Source organism: Crassostrea angulata, chromosome 10 (assembly GCF_025612915.1).
Source record: "Crassostrea angulata isolate pt1a10 chromosome 10, ASM2561291v2, whole genome shotgun sequence".
Classification (NCBI taxonomy): Eukaryota; Metazoa; Mollusca; class Bivalvia; order Ostreida; family Ostreidae; genus Magallana; species Magallana angulata.
The window spans coordinates 55257157-55274851 of record NC_069120.1 but is presented as its reverse complement, the minus strand read 5'-3'; the positions used below and the strand labels follow the sequence as shown (position 1 = coordinate 55274851).

The following is a 17695-nucleotide window of genomic DNA, read 5'->3' as shown; positions in this document are numbered from 1 at the left end:
TCACTCATTAAGGAGAAACCCCCCCACCCCCCCCCCCCCCCAAAATGTCAAGTACTCTGTAGCTTGTGTCTGGAGGAGGAGTCTTTAAGGGCAGAGTCGCGCCAGCATCTCCTTCACAGACATGCCAATCTGTGTCTACGCAAGCAAAGATTTCAAAAAATTCACACTATAACTGATTGAGGCATGACGACTTAGTTAAATTAACATCACCTTATTACCAAAAAGAAAATTAGTTCAAGATATTATGATATTAGCAAGGATTAAGTGACATTAGCCTAAATATTTTTTTGGCAGTATTGAAACCATTGCCCTGGCTTTAAAGTTCTGAATGCCAGGCGAACAGCATGATTAGGATATAAGGTGAACAACCGACCATAGGCTCAATGGCGTCACCGGTCTGTCTTGACTTCCAATTCTTTCTTTTTTTATATGTTATCAAACCAATCACATGTAGAAACCATAAACAGAAAAGTCATTCAATGTGTTTTATAGGGATTTTAATGAGGATTCATTTGAATTTCATGAAGACTTTGATATGCAACAGTACGAGATTTGAAGACTAAGTAGAGAATCCTTACCTTCCATGTCGAGGCACTGCGATCCGGGAGGGGGGAGGCTGGTAGCATAGGGTTGCTGTGTATAGAAATCACAAAACTGACATGGGGTGGCACAAGAAGTGGTCACCGGCGGAGTGTATTCATACATGGTGTATCTCACCCATCCACCAAGCCACACAGTCGATCTCAAGCACACCAAATTCAAACCCCCAAAATATTTCCAATCTCATCAATTCAATGTTACTCCAATATACACATATAGAATGATAATAAAATCACAGGGATCGAACAGAAATAGAAATCCTCCGTAAAACTGTAACACACACACTAACACAGCACAAGCTACTCTCTATTCTCGCGCTGATAATATGAACATTAGACGGCAGCGCTTCGCAGCTGACTAACTATCTGGGTCAGCTCCTCAGCCAACCAGCGGCCATTCTGCTTAACCTAGATTTTCTACAGCTACAATAATATACTTGGCTGGCTGCCAAGAGAAAAAGGTCAGGTTTTTGCAGAGCTGTGGCAACTCTTTGTCAGTATGCCAAATGGGCACACACACATAGGTAAAATCCAGCTTTTCACCTGAGTGTTAAATGTAAAAAGGCCTACAGAGCGCTACATGAGGCCCCAGGAGAAATCTACTTCCTTTGTGTGGTTTCAATTCTTATTTATACATGCTTTACTTCTTTTATCTTTTTTTAAAGCTTAAATGGTTCAAACACTAAATGGGTCAAAATCTTGTTTCTGTAATACCCTGAGCAAACATTGGACATGGCGAGGAGAGAGGGGCAGAGGTTTTATTGATTAGCTAGCACTTTACAGTGAACAATCACTGCTGTCCTATTGACCTAGATCAGGACTGTGGGGCCGCCCGAGGGGGTAATGGATTATGTACCACCCTGTAGGTCATTAATAATCAAGTGCTGACCTAATTAGAAGAGTGACTTGATGACAGCTATTCTTGAGTAGACAGATCACCCAACATTAATGAGGGAGGGAGGGAGGGCCCATAATCCTATGTCTTACTGGGCCTAATCTGTCAGCAATAACGTGCCTGCATAGTTCTATTCTCAGCACAGAGGGAAATGAATTACCGACCAGCTACCTAGATTACTCCTTCTAATTATCAAGATAATGACAAAAAGTATATTGAGATTCATCCAGATTAAAATATAATTACCAAATTATGACCAAGTACTGGGAATATCTGGCCTATATTTTTAGTTTAAAAAAATAATCCTTTATTTAGAAATTTCGGTTACTCGTTCTATATTAACATCTAATACAATTACATTTAAAGCTGTCCTAAAAATCAATGGTTATTCACTACATTTGTAAAGATGGCAAAATTCATGCGGAGTGATTTCATTTATCTCCACTGACGGCAGAACTCTGTCTAATGACAAGGTACCCCACCCACTATTCTTACAGAGCCATAAATTATCCACTAGAGTGCAGGAGAAAATCTGCATCAGTGACTTCAATTGATAGATAAACCGGTATTATAATGGAGTGAGGTATAAGCATCGACTAAAAGCAACTGGAATTCTTTTTAATGTTAGAACTGACAACTGAAGGTGGAGAGGTATGAGATACACATACTTCTGTCTACACTTTGTATACACGTAATTCTAACTAAATATTGTATACACGTAATTCTGACTACATTTTGTATACACGTAATTCTGACTACATTTTGTATACACGTAATTCTGACTACATTTTGTATACACGTAATTCTGACTAAATATTGTATACACGTAATTCTAACTACATATTGAATACACATACTTCTGACGTATTGTAGACATGTACCTCTGTCTACATTTTGTATACACATAATTCTGACTAAATATTGTATACACGTAATTCTGACTACATTTATATCTTACCTCATCGGGATCTCTTCCACACAGCTCATCAAAGCAAACCAACAGGGCCGACTGGTGGAACTCGTCTTTGATCCCCAGGTTCTGTAAAAGATTGGGTGACTCAGTTACAATCTACACCCACGGAGCAGGACTCGACAAACTGGGAAAAGATTCCGCAAAAAATATATCTAAGATTTTTTCATTTACTTGAGCCATAAATTTTAATCGTTCTCTCTTTATTTAACAACTAGTCATGCAAACCTGATGCGTTATTTCATTGAAAATGAATTGAGATTATTTCAAAGTTTCCATTAATATCAAATTCTGACTTATGCTAGTCTGTTCTCGGATGATGATCATCCAAGTAACACAAAAAGCATATTAATACCTGATCTGTATACAGTTGGTATTCTTTGCATGATCAACAATATTAGCATAAATAAGTCAGCTTTCTAATTTATACACTGCAGATTCAACAGATTTTTTTATTTAACGTCATCAAGCTTGCAAATCCTGAAGATCCAATTTGAAGAAGAAAATGTCAATTACACAAAATTTAACACCATAAATTTATCGAATCCTGATGCATATCAATCTATATGATTTCTCAGAGGACTTCAAATTCCATCTGAAAACTCAGTCTAAAGTAGCAATGGTTCACAGAATGAGACAAAGATATGTCTTTGTAAGGGAGAATTAACTGGTTGGAAGTTTATACTATGAGGAATCAATCTATCCTCATTTTAGGTTCATTGTGCAATGGGATAGCTGTAATGCACTAACATAACAAACAACAACTTAAGCTAGTATATGCAATAGTAGGTTGAAGGCTTAAGCTTTTCCCTACACATTTTTGTCCAGCATGCATCTGTCTATTTGTCATTTTTTTTAACCATCACTAAGTCTGAACTTGTACCCTTATTCTTATATCTTAAGAGTGTTGTATTGTTGTGGCAATAAGATGGCTTTATATATCAAATATATATAACAATTCTACAGAAGTGGCTAATAAAACATCTAGTTGCGAGGAGACAAAATGTTTCTTGGCGTTGGAATCTGTCCACTGAGTCAGTCCAAACTTCCTATGAACGTAATGTACACTGAGTAGATAAAGTAGTTCAAATAAAAAGCCCATCTCTTAAAGTACAGTTGCTTTTATGAACAACAGATCAAAAGCCCTCCAGAGCCATGTTCTCTCCAACCTCCTGAAAGAAGATTTTGGCCCGAGGCCAAAGTACGAATGAAACCGGGAAGAGAAGCAAACGCACTAGCTGGTGGGCCTTCATGTGTCTGGACAGGCCACCAGTCAATATCACTCTTCGTTCTGAGAACCGGTAATTCCAGGTTCGTGTAAGTGTGTGAGTACATTTCATGAATGGTTTCCAGATCGCCTGACTTAAGTGAGATGGTAAACATCAAAGACTTGTAGTACTAGAATAACGACCCTGACAGAACCTTCGTCTGTTTGATGGTGGTACCCCGGCCCTATTAAGATCCAAGGAATTAAATCTACCTACAGGAGAGATAAAGCCTACTTTGTAGATACAACCTTACAGGACAATAAAACTGATCAACCTTCCTCTTATCTTCTGCATCAGATCCCACACCCCAGAATACAATGTCTACCTGATACTCACTGCCAGGAGACTTCACGGCCATGATATCTCAACTCAATCCCTGTCCCCTTGCAGTAAAGGTTCCTGGTTCCTTTGTCTAGACCCTTCTAAACCATGGCAGTGTATATCAGATGTCAAACTAAGACAATACTCAAAATTAATGTATTATTCTGAGCAGATGGCATCAGACATACCTATAGAAATCTACGGCTCTCCATGTCAGTCAGTACATGGGAATATAGGTCACAGGCCCGGGTCACAGGTGCGTCAGGATGCCCATTTCAGCCACAATTTTTTATCCTAATCTCATACACGCCACTCAGTGCCAAGAGAATCAATCCCCAGCATCAGCTAAGAGCCCCTAAATCAGTCCCCACCGCTGATCTAAAGAGCCTGCCCCGTACTTGAGGTCACCAGGGTCCCTGGGTTTTTAACCATTTGATAGAACAGGTGGTCACTGCGGGCCAGGCTGACAGGTGGTCAGGGCTCTGGGACAGGTGCTGGTCCACGGGGAGACCAGAGCCTGGCCCCGGGGACGGAGCTGGCCAGCTACAGGATGGAGTCACCTTTTCTTGCAGGTGTCACCATGAACATTAAATTGTCATGACAACATGCATCTTTGTCAGGATTCCATAATTGTTCAGAATATTTTAGAGTCCTTTCGTTTAACCTGAGTCTCATAAAACTGGTACAATAGTCCAAAAATTGGTACTAAATTACCTTTCCCTATTACTAATATATTCCAGACTGACTAAACTGTTTTATATTGCACATGCAGAAGAGGTTGTAGACCCTTGCAGTATAAACTCTTCAGGACTTCATGCTGTGTTCTATGATGCAATATTGAATCTGGTTTGCTTTTGGAGCATTACATCTTCACATTTAGCCAGAATGACTGGGTGTATCAATTTAAAGCAAAAGAAAATGGACCATTTCTGAATGGTAGTAAAAGGTACGGTAGTGCACAGCAGGGATGGGGTCAATTACAATGGAAGGTAATTAATTAAATTACAATTACTTCCTTAAATTCTTCAATTAAATTACCATTACCATTACAAGAGTTTTCAAATGTAATTAATTAAATTACAATTACTTTGCAAATGTAATTAATTAAATTACAAATTACATTTTGAAATTCATAAAAATTTAATAAAACTATGATTTATTTACAACACATAAACATCTAAGGACGTATGTCTATAATGTGAATAAAGTTTCATCATTATCAAAATACTTTGAGACACTGTTTGAGAATTTGCTAACTACTTTGATAAGTAACAATTTTTGGAAAGAAAAAATATAAATTTGGTTTTATTGTTTATTTTAAAACGCAGGTACCAGTAGTCACAATATGGAGGTGTCTCATACCACCTTAATATTCAATAAACATTTGAAAGTCATATCCCCTAACCTACACCTATCATGTCAACTCAAGTATTTCCTGCATGCAAAACTATTAAATGAAAACTTTCTCCTTTGCATTTTTATACCCTATTTTTTTTCTTTGTAAATACAATGCCAAAGTACAGGTTAATCTCAGGTAGAGGGCAGACTATACTTGTTATCAAAACACAATTCACACCTGTTGTCCTCTACCTAATTATCAAATGTTTGCAATAAGGGAACACACCCTGTGTACATGTTAGGCATCAAAAACTTGGAAGCCATGCATTTGAGCTCTATGCATTTTAGGCTGCATGACTTGATAGTTTATTTAACACTGATTTTGTTCGTAAATTAAACAGTGATGTTTTAATCTAACTCGATGATGATTGACACCAATTTTAAGAAGGGAAATAAGTATTTTAAAAAAAAGAGATCAAGCAAATCATCAAATACATGTTCTTAATTAAATTTGGGAAACTTATGATTAAATATTGAATCACTGAAAAAAATTCATTCTGAAAAATATTTAGTATGATATATATAATAATAGTTTAATGCTTTTTAACTACTCTTCCTAACTTGATCTTGTACCATTGATAGTGTTGGGAACAATAGGTAGTGGACAGCTTCATATTTATATGTACATCAGTGTGTAATTGAAAGTAATTGAAAAGTAATTGGAATTACATGCCTTTTTTTCAATTAATTAATTAAATTACCATTACATGTAATTGAAAAATTGGTCAATTACACATTACTTTCAATTACATTAAAATTTGTAATTAATTACACTCAATTACCATTACAAATTACCATTACCCCATCCCTGGTGCACAGGTTACTGTGTTCTCAACAAAAAACGTTTCGACTTTTAGAATGAGGTTTTAATAAATACACATGAAATTTCCATCGTATTCTATCAGAGTTCAAACATTCTGTTTTCATGTGAAGCAGTATCAGTGTGTATGTATCAATGATGGACAAGATAGACTACATGAGTCAGAGTACAGCTGATGCACCAAGAGTACAAAGCACCTCCCCACAGCAGTGGGGACTTCCAGTCGAGACTGCTTTCATCTCTCTATCTCCTTTCTCTCTCTCCCCTGAGCAGTGCATTCAATAGCTGCATTAGATGTTCTTTATGATCCTTGTTGCTGAATCCTAGAGACATTAGAGGCAGTATAACCCCAGGTCAGAGTTTATCCGGAGGACACTGGGTCACAATTCCTCTGTGTTATGGAGACGTATCATTAGAGCATAGGAAAATCGATCATCAATTTAAACTTCCTTTGACATTTTTTTCTCCTGCAGCTGTCTAACGGCTCATCTACCATTGCTCACCCTGTTGCGGAAAAGCAGATTTTTTTTTCTTATTTAAGTACATGCATACAAATCTGCTGTAGTAATAAGAATGTGTCTGAACTGGCAACTACCAATTATTGGAATAAACTGTAATGGAGTGACACACAAGTTTTTAATAGGTTATACAATACTACCTCCACATCTCAACCCATGAAAAACCAGCTAGACACCACCCCCCTTTCAATAGGTGCAGTGGAAGCTCCCCCTCCCCCCCGGCCCCACCTTTTTATAGCTGCTTTGAAGGGCCCTGTGAGTGGCCCCAGGTGTGGCACTAAGCTCTGATTTCCTCTGCTGTTCTTACAGCGACACTTGGGGCCAGGAGAACTTTTCCTGTCATAAACCACAGACAATTTACACCTTGTTACTTAACGCAACAGAAGTCACCATTTGTCGTCAATGACACCAAGAGAAGAGCAAATCAAAGTTCACTTATTAGAACAAGTCAAGAGATTTACCACTTATCAATTAGCACTAGTACAAGACTTCAGTATCTTTAATCTTGCACAGGAACTTCATTAAAAAGGCTTTCTAATGTTTCATACACAGGAAATACAAGTACATGTAGTACACTGAATCTGTAGAAAGCACGACAGGCTAGGCGCTAATGGAGTCAGCATCCAGGGTAATACTGAAACAAACTCCTGTACACACAGACATTTGTCTTGTTGCCATGGCGGCACCAGGAAATGGACCTTCCTGCACTAGAGAGCAGTCGAGGCCCTGAGTTTGATATATCAGCCAATGAGACAGCTCCACTAAGCAGAAGTAACCTACGGTTATACAGGAGATGGGGACTTCTTTGATGATCACTATCATAAGTTCTAAGGGGGAAGATTCAGTCTCCAGACAACACAAAAGACAAAATCTTTTTCTTTTTTCAAAATTCCAACAATCACAGAACACAAGGTCTAAATACTCAGTCATGTGAAATCAGTTTCATATTTTAAGTACTTTCATTAAATAAGTTTAGAGCATTAAAGCTGAATTTGATACGCAAAACAAAATCTTCCCATTTTAACTTTTCAACATAGAGTCTGACCCAACCATGCAGCGACAGACATGGCGACTGTCTCCCCACCAACACAACAGACTCCCGATCTAACAACCGTGGTACTGACCTGTAAGTCTTCCTTGCTCATCGTTTTGAGCTTGCGTCCACTAATTTCCTGGTCCTTGAAAAGCTGGGCATATCTGTATAGATTGAGACTGGCTAGTAGGTCCACCACATTACGGCAGTTCCACTTCTCAATCGGCTGCAAAAAAAAAGCAGTGAAAAATTAGCGGCAAACACTTCAGATAGGTGTAGCGTATAAATCATATTCATTATACAACCTTGAGTGAGTTGCTGCCCCCTCAAAATAGAAATCCCAGTCACACATTCATAATGGACCAAAACTCTTAGACATAAAATATGCATTAAAGGACTAGGAGATAACAATCTACTGATTCTGAGCTTGTAAGTGGGGGAGGAAATTATTGGGGCTCCGGTGGACAAGTGCTGGGGGCCCTAGTCATTGAAGGGGGAACAAGAGAGCCTGCGGTATACTCTGGATAGAGAAACACACAGAACTGTAGAGCGGAGCCCTGGCTTGCATCACCCCCTATCTGACACATCAAATACCAGATTTTAGAATCATTGCATAATCATAGCACATGGAACATTTTTCAGAAAACCTTGTGGTCTGACATCTCCCGTTTGTGAGTTATCAGGTCACAGCATGAATAAACTTATAGTCATTCCGTAAAAACCTACACAGGTCATTCTGAATGATAAACATGTAAACTGATAATGTCAGAATTCTGATTTAAATTTCTATTTTGTCGTTACTGTCTGGCTGTTCCTTAAATCTTCATCAAAAAAATGGTTCAGGTTTTTTTTCTTTTCTATAATTGTGACAAGTTTCTAGCACCTTGACAAGCGCTTCTTGATAAGCTGCTCTTAATGGATTCCCTCAATTTCCTCTCCTAACATGTGTGTGCTATGACTGCCTTATCTGGAGTCCCTGACATTGCATGGTCAAATTGTGGGGTGCTTCTTACCTGTGTGCACACCTGGTGAGGGACCCTGGGGTCAGTGACTGGCACCACGGTCACTGTACTCTATATCTGGCCCTTCACAGGTAAAAGTGAAGGTGGATAAACTGTTTTTTTTAGTGGGGGGGGGGGGGGGGGGGGGGGTTGTGGGGGGTGAGGCTGGGTCACTGATTAATTAAGGATTATTCTTTGTTCTTTATAAGTAGTTACAGTTTGACAGAGTTATGCTAAGGTTGGGTGAGGAAGGTTTTCAGGATTTGGGGGGAGGGTTTGGGTTGGGGGTGAGAAGATATTTACCACTTCTTTATCGTAGGTGACTGGGGCGTTGGTCTCTCGCTCCCTCTGGCAATGAGCGTTCTCTGGGGCACTCCAGCACTTAGTGTGACAACACCGGCCACAGCCTGCCAATAGAAAACACCAGCAAATCACCCTCAATGCTACCACACAGAATCAGAGTGCTGGAAGAATCTCCATACTTTCAATAGTCACATTATAGACTGACTCTATGTACAATTAAACTTAAATCTGTGCATGGACATATGTATCTCTTATAAAAATTAATACACCAATTGTACCATATACAAACTGATCCTATATACATGAACATATTATATACGAAAATTGTGAAATGATACGCACCTTCACATTTTTTGCCTATCTGCCCACATCCCCACATGTAATCTTTGCCTGTCAAAAAAACCAAAATCACAGCTTATTAATGAACTCCACCAAATGTTTGCCAAAAGGCAGTACATGTATTAAGTCTCATACAGTATTGTTTTCAGGGGAAGTAAGTACATGGGCATCTATATTGTTTACAGTAATTAAAACCCTAAAGCAAACACATTAACAAATACATATTATACATTTATCACCTTAGCCATCTAGAACTTTACAGTATCGTTTGATTTTTTGTCTGATATGTAAATGGCACATCAATTACTGCCAATTATGCAGGCATCCAATTTTCCATTTATTCTAATGAATCAATCTTTGAAAAAAAATAATGAAATTTTGCTGAATTAGAAAATGCAAATTTTTCAAGTAACCTTTTCAGACTGAATTTCTCATCATTTCTGATGTCAAAAATAAAATGGTTGAACTTACAATGATGACAGAGTACGGGCTGTACGATATAAATGTCCACCAAACGATGAGGAATCTTGGGCAAATCTGTAACCATAAAAGTCACAATTATATTTTAGACAGCGTTCCGTATCAAGAAATAGCATTTTAGAAAATAGCATTCAATACACCTTGTAACAGACAGGTTTTCAGGTTTCATGCCTTATATTGCATGAAATTAGATGTGTTGAAATGATTTGACAGCTTTGTAAAGGATGAGGCCTTCAGTGAAAGTTGGAGTCCAGTACATAAAGGTTACGTGATTCAATCAACTTACTGCACTCAAACAATGCTGAATCTGTCAATTAACCTTGTCGGGGAGGAAACAAGGTATTGCTTAACAAACCACACACTTTGGTTGGACCATGCATACAGACAGTATGTGAACAAAGCAAAAAGTTAATGTTCAAGGAAAACATTGTGGTTCAAATAATGGCTTGTTAAAGGCAAAGTTTGAACATACACTAGTTTAAGAAATATACTGAGCTCCTGACGAAGACTTGTTCATGTTATTTGAGAAATTATAGTATAATTCAAGAAAAACACTGTGTTTCAGACACAGGCATGTTTCATTAAAAAAAAGAGTTCTGAAAGGGTCTTGATCAAGAAATACTAGTAGTTTTGATCAATTGTTTAGACTTTCAGACAGCCTTGTTCAAAAAAAATATTTAAAACAGGATTAATTTGTTCAAGAAATATCGTAGTTCAAACAGACCCTTGCTCAAGCAATAGCTCAGACATTTAAGAACTACCGTTAAAATTAACACATAGAAATGGACTTCTTACTTAATACGTTATACATGGGTTTAAAGTTAATTAAAAAATTGTTTGATTTTGGACAAATTGTTCAGAAATAGTTTATACATAGACTAGTTGTTAAGAACTTATAGACAGATATTAGACATGGACCTTCCATCATGGTCTGATCCCATCTTGAGCCAAAGAAAACTTGCAAATCCACGGATGATCCGATTTATACAGTGTTGATAGAAGTGAAGTATTTGTGTGTGGTATTATATCTACAGAACTAACTGGCCTTCAGAATAGGCAGTTGCAATAATTTGTTTTATTAAATTTCACTGATCTTGATATTTTGCTAAAAAATGTTTTTGATTTTTAAATTTTTTTTTTTTTTTTTGGGGGGGGGGGGGGGGGGGGGCATGATATACTGATTTCTGAGAGAGAAAACCAAATTGATGCACCCTAATCAGTCTTAAAAATTAAATGCATGCAGATGTTAACAAATCAATAACAAAAATTCAGCAGAAAAACCTAACAGTTTTCTTAATTGATACTGCCCCTTTCCGCACTAAGACAATTCTGCCATTGTCAGTGAGCTGAATAACTTGGAATAGCCTTCAATAATCCTATCATATACTTAACACAATTCAATGCACTATCTAAAGAGCACTTTAAATAGCTTTCCTATTTTAGTACAGGTTAATGCTGCATTAACACAATTCTAAACGTATTCATTAATATTTAACATAAAATATAAAAATTAGTAAATATCAAGGCGTAAAAATGCCAGATTCTTTCTTTCTTTTTTTTTTTTAGAAACATCCCCAAAATCCTGCTAAAAAATTGATAAAAGTATCACAAAAGACTAAATTTGATCTTAAAAATGAGAAAAAAGACTGTTATATCCTTGTATGCCATATTTTTTTTTCTACAATGTCAGCACAGAGGAGCACCTACCTACCAAGTTTTGTCTGTAGTAAAACGATATATGGGTCCTGTCCTAGGTGGAACAAAATCCAAGCCTATCAATAGCGGAGTCCCACCAACAGGCAGAGTACAACCTATTCCTAGAGTCTTAACAGAATCAGATACCTACTAAACCTCTGCCTCTAGCCCTCCTTATTCCGAACCTTTCACATACACACACACTGCAGATCTGGAAAGCCTTCCACTAACCTAGATCGCAGTGACCCACTGACCCAGTTACACGGCTCCTGGATTATATTGGGAATTCTTTCATGTCTTTCTCCATGCATAAGATAAGACACAATACACAACCAGAAGGTCCAATTATACAGCACTGCAGGGGTGCAGTATTGAAGCAGCCTGAGGGGCAAGGAATCTGAGGCTCAGTAACAGGTCGCTCTCCTGCTATATTTAGAACCAGTACATGTCCTTTACAAGTAGGTTAATCATGCATTATTTGTGTATTACATCACAGCAATAAAGGGAAAACCAATGTACAGCAGTTGTTGCTGTGAGGGTACAGGATATTGTTGATAAATTGCAGCATTGCTGTAGTTTTACCGGTACTTCTTCTACATTGTAAGAGAAATGTAAGGCATGTTGTCAGCTGAGCGTTGGAACCACTTTTCTTTTGTCTATTTTTAATTATCATAACACCTTCTCTCTTTTGCAAACTTCCAATACCACACACACACAAACACACACACAAAAATACATCCTTGGGAGAAATTTGCCATTAGGCATCTTCTGGTCTTGACTTCCTTCTTCTAATGATAAATCAACCAATGAGTGTGTACTGGAATCAGGAAAGACTACAGGGAATCTGTCCTACATTGTAACATCGCAATTAACGGGGACCACCACCGAACTAGTCACCTGGTCATCCACACAGGTAAAACATCACTCAGGTAAAACATCACACTCAGGTACACACAGCTATTGCGCCATTAGGAATGTCAATGACATTTAGATTAGTAAATCACCCTGTTAAAATATAAGTCCCAAAGACACTCTTGCATGAAATTTACACAGGTTAAAATGTACGTCAGGAAGACTGAGAAAAAATGGCATCTACCTGGTATATACACAGGTAAAATGTAAGTCAAAAAGATTTAGAAAATATGACATCTAAATACACACTAGTAGGTAATATGTAAATCATGAGGTAGATGGATATAAAAAAAAACTTAAACAAAGGAGATATAAAAGTAATAAATTGAAACTAAAAAATAACTTAACTCTGTAAATTTTTGATTCATAGGCAGATAGAAACAAGACAATTAAACAAGTAAAACATCTACAGGTTCTGTCACACATTATTTAGGGAGGTAAATTTATGTTAGCTACCATGTGTGATATAGAAATATCACTTCTACACAGGTAAAACAAATATCAATCAGGTAAACTTATTAAAGTGACAACTACACAGGTAAAATGTAAGTCAGGTAGATAAAGAAATCAGACAATGTAAATCAGGTTGATAAAAAAAAAACTTGACACCTGTATACATTTATGTAAAATATCTGGAAGAGAGATAAAGAAAGTCACGTGACACCTACACAAAGGTAAATTTTATCATATAAGTCGAGTAGATAGAGATATCTGACACATGTCTAGGTAATATGTAGGTCAGTTTTAGAGAATAAACACATCTTGATCTGACTAAATTAAAAACAAAACAAAATCTCTAATACACTGTCTTTTAAGTTTTAAGTTCAAAATTAATTATTCTGGTCTGTATACTGTGTGTATGTGTCTGTGTATGGTGACTTGATCTAACCTAATGTTTCTGTGTATTGTGACTTGATCTAACCTAATGTTTCTGTGTATTGTGACTTGATCTAGACTTGTTTCTGTGTATTGTGACTTAATCTAGACTTGAATTTTGTGTATTGTGACTTGTCTAGAATAATGTGTGTATTGTGACTTGAGTCAGACTTATTTTCAGTACTCCGAGTCTCTGACTCAAACTTTATTCTATGTGTATTGTGACTTTAAGGCTTATTTGTGTATTGTGCCTTGACGCTTATTTTTGTATTGTGACTTGAGACATAATTTTGTGTATTGAGACTTCATGCTTATTTCAATGCATTGAGACTTGAGACTTTTTACTGTGTATTGTGACTAGATAAGTTATTCTTTGTATGGTAACTTTAGACTTACTTTTGTGTATTGAGACTTGAGGCTTGTTTCTGTGTATTGTGACTTGAGGCTTGTTTCTGTGTATTGTGACTTAAGACTTGTTTCTGTGAATTGTGACTTGATAAGTTATTCTGTAAACAGTGACTTGAGGCTTGTTTCTGTGTATTTTGACTTTTTAGATTTCTGAGTCTTGTGACTTGTAAATTGTTTTGAATTATTTCTGTGTATTGTGGCTTTATAAAGACTTTATTCTGTGTCTTGTTATTTGAGACTTTTGTGCATTGTGACTTGAGACTTATTTCTGTGTATTGTGGCTTTATAAAGACTTTATTCTGTGTCTTGTTATTTGAGACTTTTGTGCATTGTGACTTGAGACTTATTTCTGTGTATTGTGTGACTATATGTTTGTGTGTATTGTGACCTACGATTTCTGTATGCAATGCCCCTGCAGACTCTCTGAGTGAAAGAGCTTGCACTAGTGCCCTATAAATAACCTTTGCCTGTCTCTTTCTGAGAAATCAATAGCCTTCTAACTCTTTATAATCACAGCAAACTGCAGAACAATGACTCAGACGCTGACAGCTTGGACTGTAGGATTAATGATACTGAGGACCTCTGTGATCTAGTTACAGCCTGATCATAAGAAGGCTGATCCAATCCAGCCAACCCAGAGGAGAGAACTCATAACATTTTACAGCCCTGAATCTACAACAAATTGTGCTAAACATTATTAGGTATTAAACCAATTCAGGCAACCCAGAAACCTAGATTAAATGATAAACCAGTAACAAACTGTATGATACATAACTTATAGACTATACCATGCATCTTGGAAAGCTTTATTAGGCATACAACCATAAACCTACAGCAACCTGTATTCATAATTCTTAAAGCCCATATTATGAAATAACTCTGAGATCGCTTCTTTTACAATGAACAAATTTCTAGTATGACAATAGTTTGGCTCATTGTAGACCTATAAACATTATGTTCATATATGTTGTAATGATAAAGTTTCACCATTCTTAACAATTTGGTCCCCAAAGTACACATTGTAATACAGGAGTGATTGTTATCAAAGCCGCAGTCAAAAATGGGTCACTGGGTGAGAGATTGTCCTCCTCAAGTTGCAAAAGCAAAGACCCCATTAGATAACAAATCCATTTACACCCCTTCCCATTTTACTGGATGTCAGTGCTAATATTATACATATAACTCATATCATTTCTAAAACTAATGACATATCTATTTTCATCCTTTCCTGTGAAGAATCAGTGCCTATAATAGCATTGTCTTTGTCATCTGACACACACAGCCGCGAGGTTTAATCAGAGGATGGTGACTTGAGCGCCCGGTACATTCGCGTGGTACATTCTCCGTCTCTGTTGCTGGGTAGTAGACTTAAACACAACCACCCTCCTGTTCTGCCGCCACACACCCACCCTCCCTGTTCTGCTGCCACAGAACCCACCCTCCCTGTCCTGCTGCCACACAATCACCCTCCCTGTCCTGCCGCCACACACCCACCCTCCTGTTCTCCTGCCACACACCCACCCTCCCTGTTCTGCCGCCACACACCCACCCTCCCTGTTCTGTTGCCACACACCCACCCTCCCTGTCTTGCTGCCACACACCTACCCTCCCTGTTCTGTTGCCACACACCCACCCTCCCTGTTCTCCTGCCACACACCTACCCTCCCTGTTCTGCTGCCACACAACCACCCTCCCTGTTCTGTTGCCACACAATCACCCTCCCTGTTCTGTTGCCACACAACCCACCCTCCCTGTTCTGTTGCCACACAATCACCCTCCCTGTTCTGTTGCCACACAATCACCCTCCCTGTTCTGTTGCCACACAACCACCCTCCCTGTTCTGTTGCCACACAACCCACCCTCCCTGTTCTGTTGCCACACAACCACCCTCCCTGTTCTGCTGCCACAGAACCCACCCTCCCTGTTCTGCTGCCACACAACCACCCTCCCTGTTCTGTTGCCACACAACCACCCTCCCTGTTCTGCTGCCACAGAACCCACCCTCCCTGTTCTGCTGCCGCACAACCACCCTCCCTATTCTGTTGCCACACAACCCACCCTCCCTGTTCTGTTGCCACACAACCACCCTCCCTGTTCTGTTGCCACACAACCCACCCTCCCTGTTCTGTTGCCACACAACCACCCTCCCTGTTCTGTTGCCACACAACCACCCTCCCTGTTCTGTTGCCACACAACCCACCCTCCCTGTTTTGTTGCCACACAATCACCCTCCCTGTTCTGTTGCCACACAACCATCCTCCCTGTTCTGTTGCCACACAACCACCCTCCCTGTTCTGTTGCCTCACAACCACCCTCCCTATTCTGTTGCCACACAATCACCCTCCCTGTTCTGTTGCCACACAATCACCCTCCCTGTTTTGTTGCCACACAATCACCCTCCCTGTTCTGTTGCCACACAACCATCCTCCCTGTTCTGTTGCCACACAACCATCCTCCCTGTTCTGTTGCCACACAATCACCCTCCCTGTTCTGTTGCCACACAATCACCCTCCCTGTTCTGTTGCCACACAATCACCCTCCCTGTTTTGTTGCCACACAATCACCCTCCCTGTTCTGTTGCCACACAATCACCCTCCCTGTTCTGTTGCCACACAACCATCCTCCCTGTTCTGTTGCCACATAACCTACCCTCCCTGTTCTGTTGCCACACAACCACCCTCCCTGTTCTGTTGCCACACAACCACCCTCCCTGTTCTGTTGCCACACAACCCACCCTCCCTGTTTTGTTGCCACACAATCACCCTCCCTGTTCTGTTGCCACACAACCATCCTCCCTGTTCTGTTGCCACACAACCACCCTCCCTGTTCTGTTGCCTCACAACCACCCTCCCTATTCTGTTGCCACACAATCACCCTCCCTGTTCTGTTGCCACACAACCCACCCTCCCTGTTTTGTTGCCACACAATCACCCTCCCTGTTCTGTTGCCACACAACCATCCTCCCTGTTCTGTTGCCACACAACCACCCTCCCTGTTCTGTTGCCACACAACCACCCTCCCTGTTCTGTTGCCACACAATCACCCTCCCTGTTCTGCTGCCACACAATCACCCTCCCTGTTCTGCTGCCACACAACCACCCTCCCTGTTCTGTTGCCACACAAACACCCTCCCTGTTCTGCTGCCACAGAACCACCCTCCCTGTTCTGTTGCCACACAACCCACCCTCCCTGTTCTCCTGTCACACAACCACCCTCCCTGTTCTGTTGCCACACAACCACCCTCCCTGTTTTGTTGCCACACAATCACCCTCCCTGTTCTGTTGCCACACAACCATCCTCCCTGTTCTGTTGCCACACAACCACCCTCCCTGTTCTGTTGCCTCACAACCACCCTCCCTATTCTGTTGCCACACAATCACCCTCCCTGTTCTGTTGCCACACAACCCACCCTCCCTGTTTTGTTGCCACACAATCACCCTCCCTGTTCTGTTGCCACACAACCATCCTCCCTGTTCTGTTGCCACACAACCACCCTCCCTGTTCTGTTGCCACACAACCACCCTCCCTGTTCTGTTGCCACACAATCACCCTCCCTGTTCTGCTGCCACACAATCACCCTCCCTGTTCTGCTGCCACACAACCACCCTCCCTGTTCTGTTGCCACACAAACACCCTCCCTGTTCTGCTGCCACAGAACCACCCTCCCTGTTCTGTTGCCACACAACCCACCCTCCCTGTTCTCCTGTCACACAACCACCCTCCCTGTTCTGTTGCCACACAACCACCCTCCCTGTTCTGTTGCCACACAACCACCCTCCCTGTTCTGTTGCCTCACAACCACCCTCCCTATTCTGTTGCCACACAATCACCCTCCCTGTTCTGTTGCCACACAACCCAC

At 39.9% G+C, this 17695-nt stretch overlaps 1 protein-coding gene across 4 annotated transcripts in view; it reads right to left on the bottom strand.

Annotated features, from left to right (window-relative positions):
* Positions 1–17695, bottom strand: part of LOC128165077 (phosphatidylinositol 3-kinase regulatory subunit alpha-like) — a 43639-nt gene that overhangs the window by 8532 nt on the left and 17412 nt on the right. For 2 of the 4 annotated variants that reach the window (XM_052829283.1, XM_052829282.1), the window contains exons 3-8: positions 9937–10002; positions 9469–9516; positions 9127–9230; positions 7914–8048; positions 2453–2533; positions 579–633 (exon numbers count right to left, since the gene is read on the bottom strand). In XM_052829283.1, coding sequence (XP_052685243.1) covers positions 579–633; positions 2453–2533; positions 7914–8048; positions 9127–9230; positions 9469–9516; positions 9937–10002 — 489 coding nt within the window. Of the gene's footprint in view, positions 1–578; positions 634–2452; positions 2534–7913; positions 8049–9126; positions 9231–9468; positions 9517–9936; positions 10003–11652; positions 11855–17695 lie in introns of those variants that run through there. The other 2 variants (XM_052829285.1, XM_052829284.1) reach the window with 2 other exon arrangements.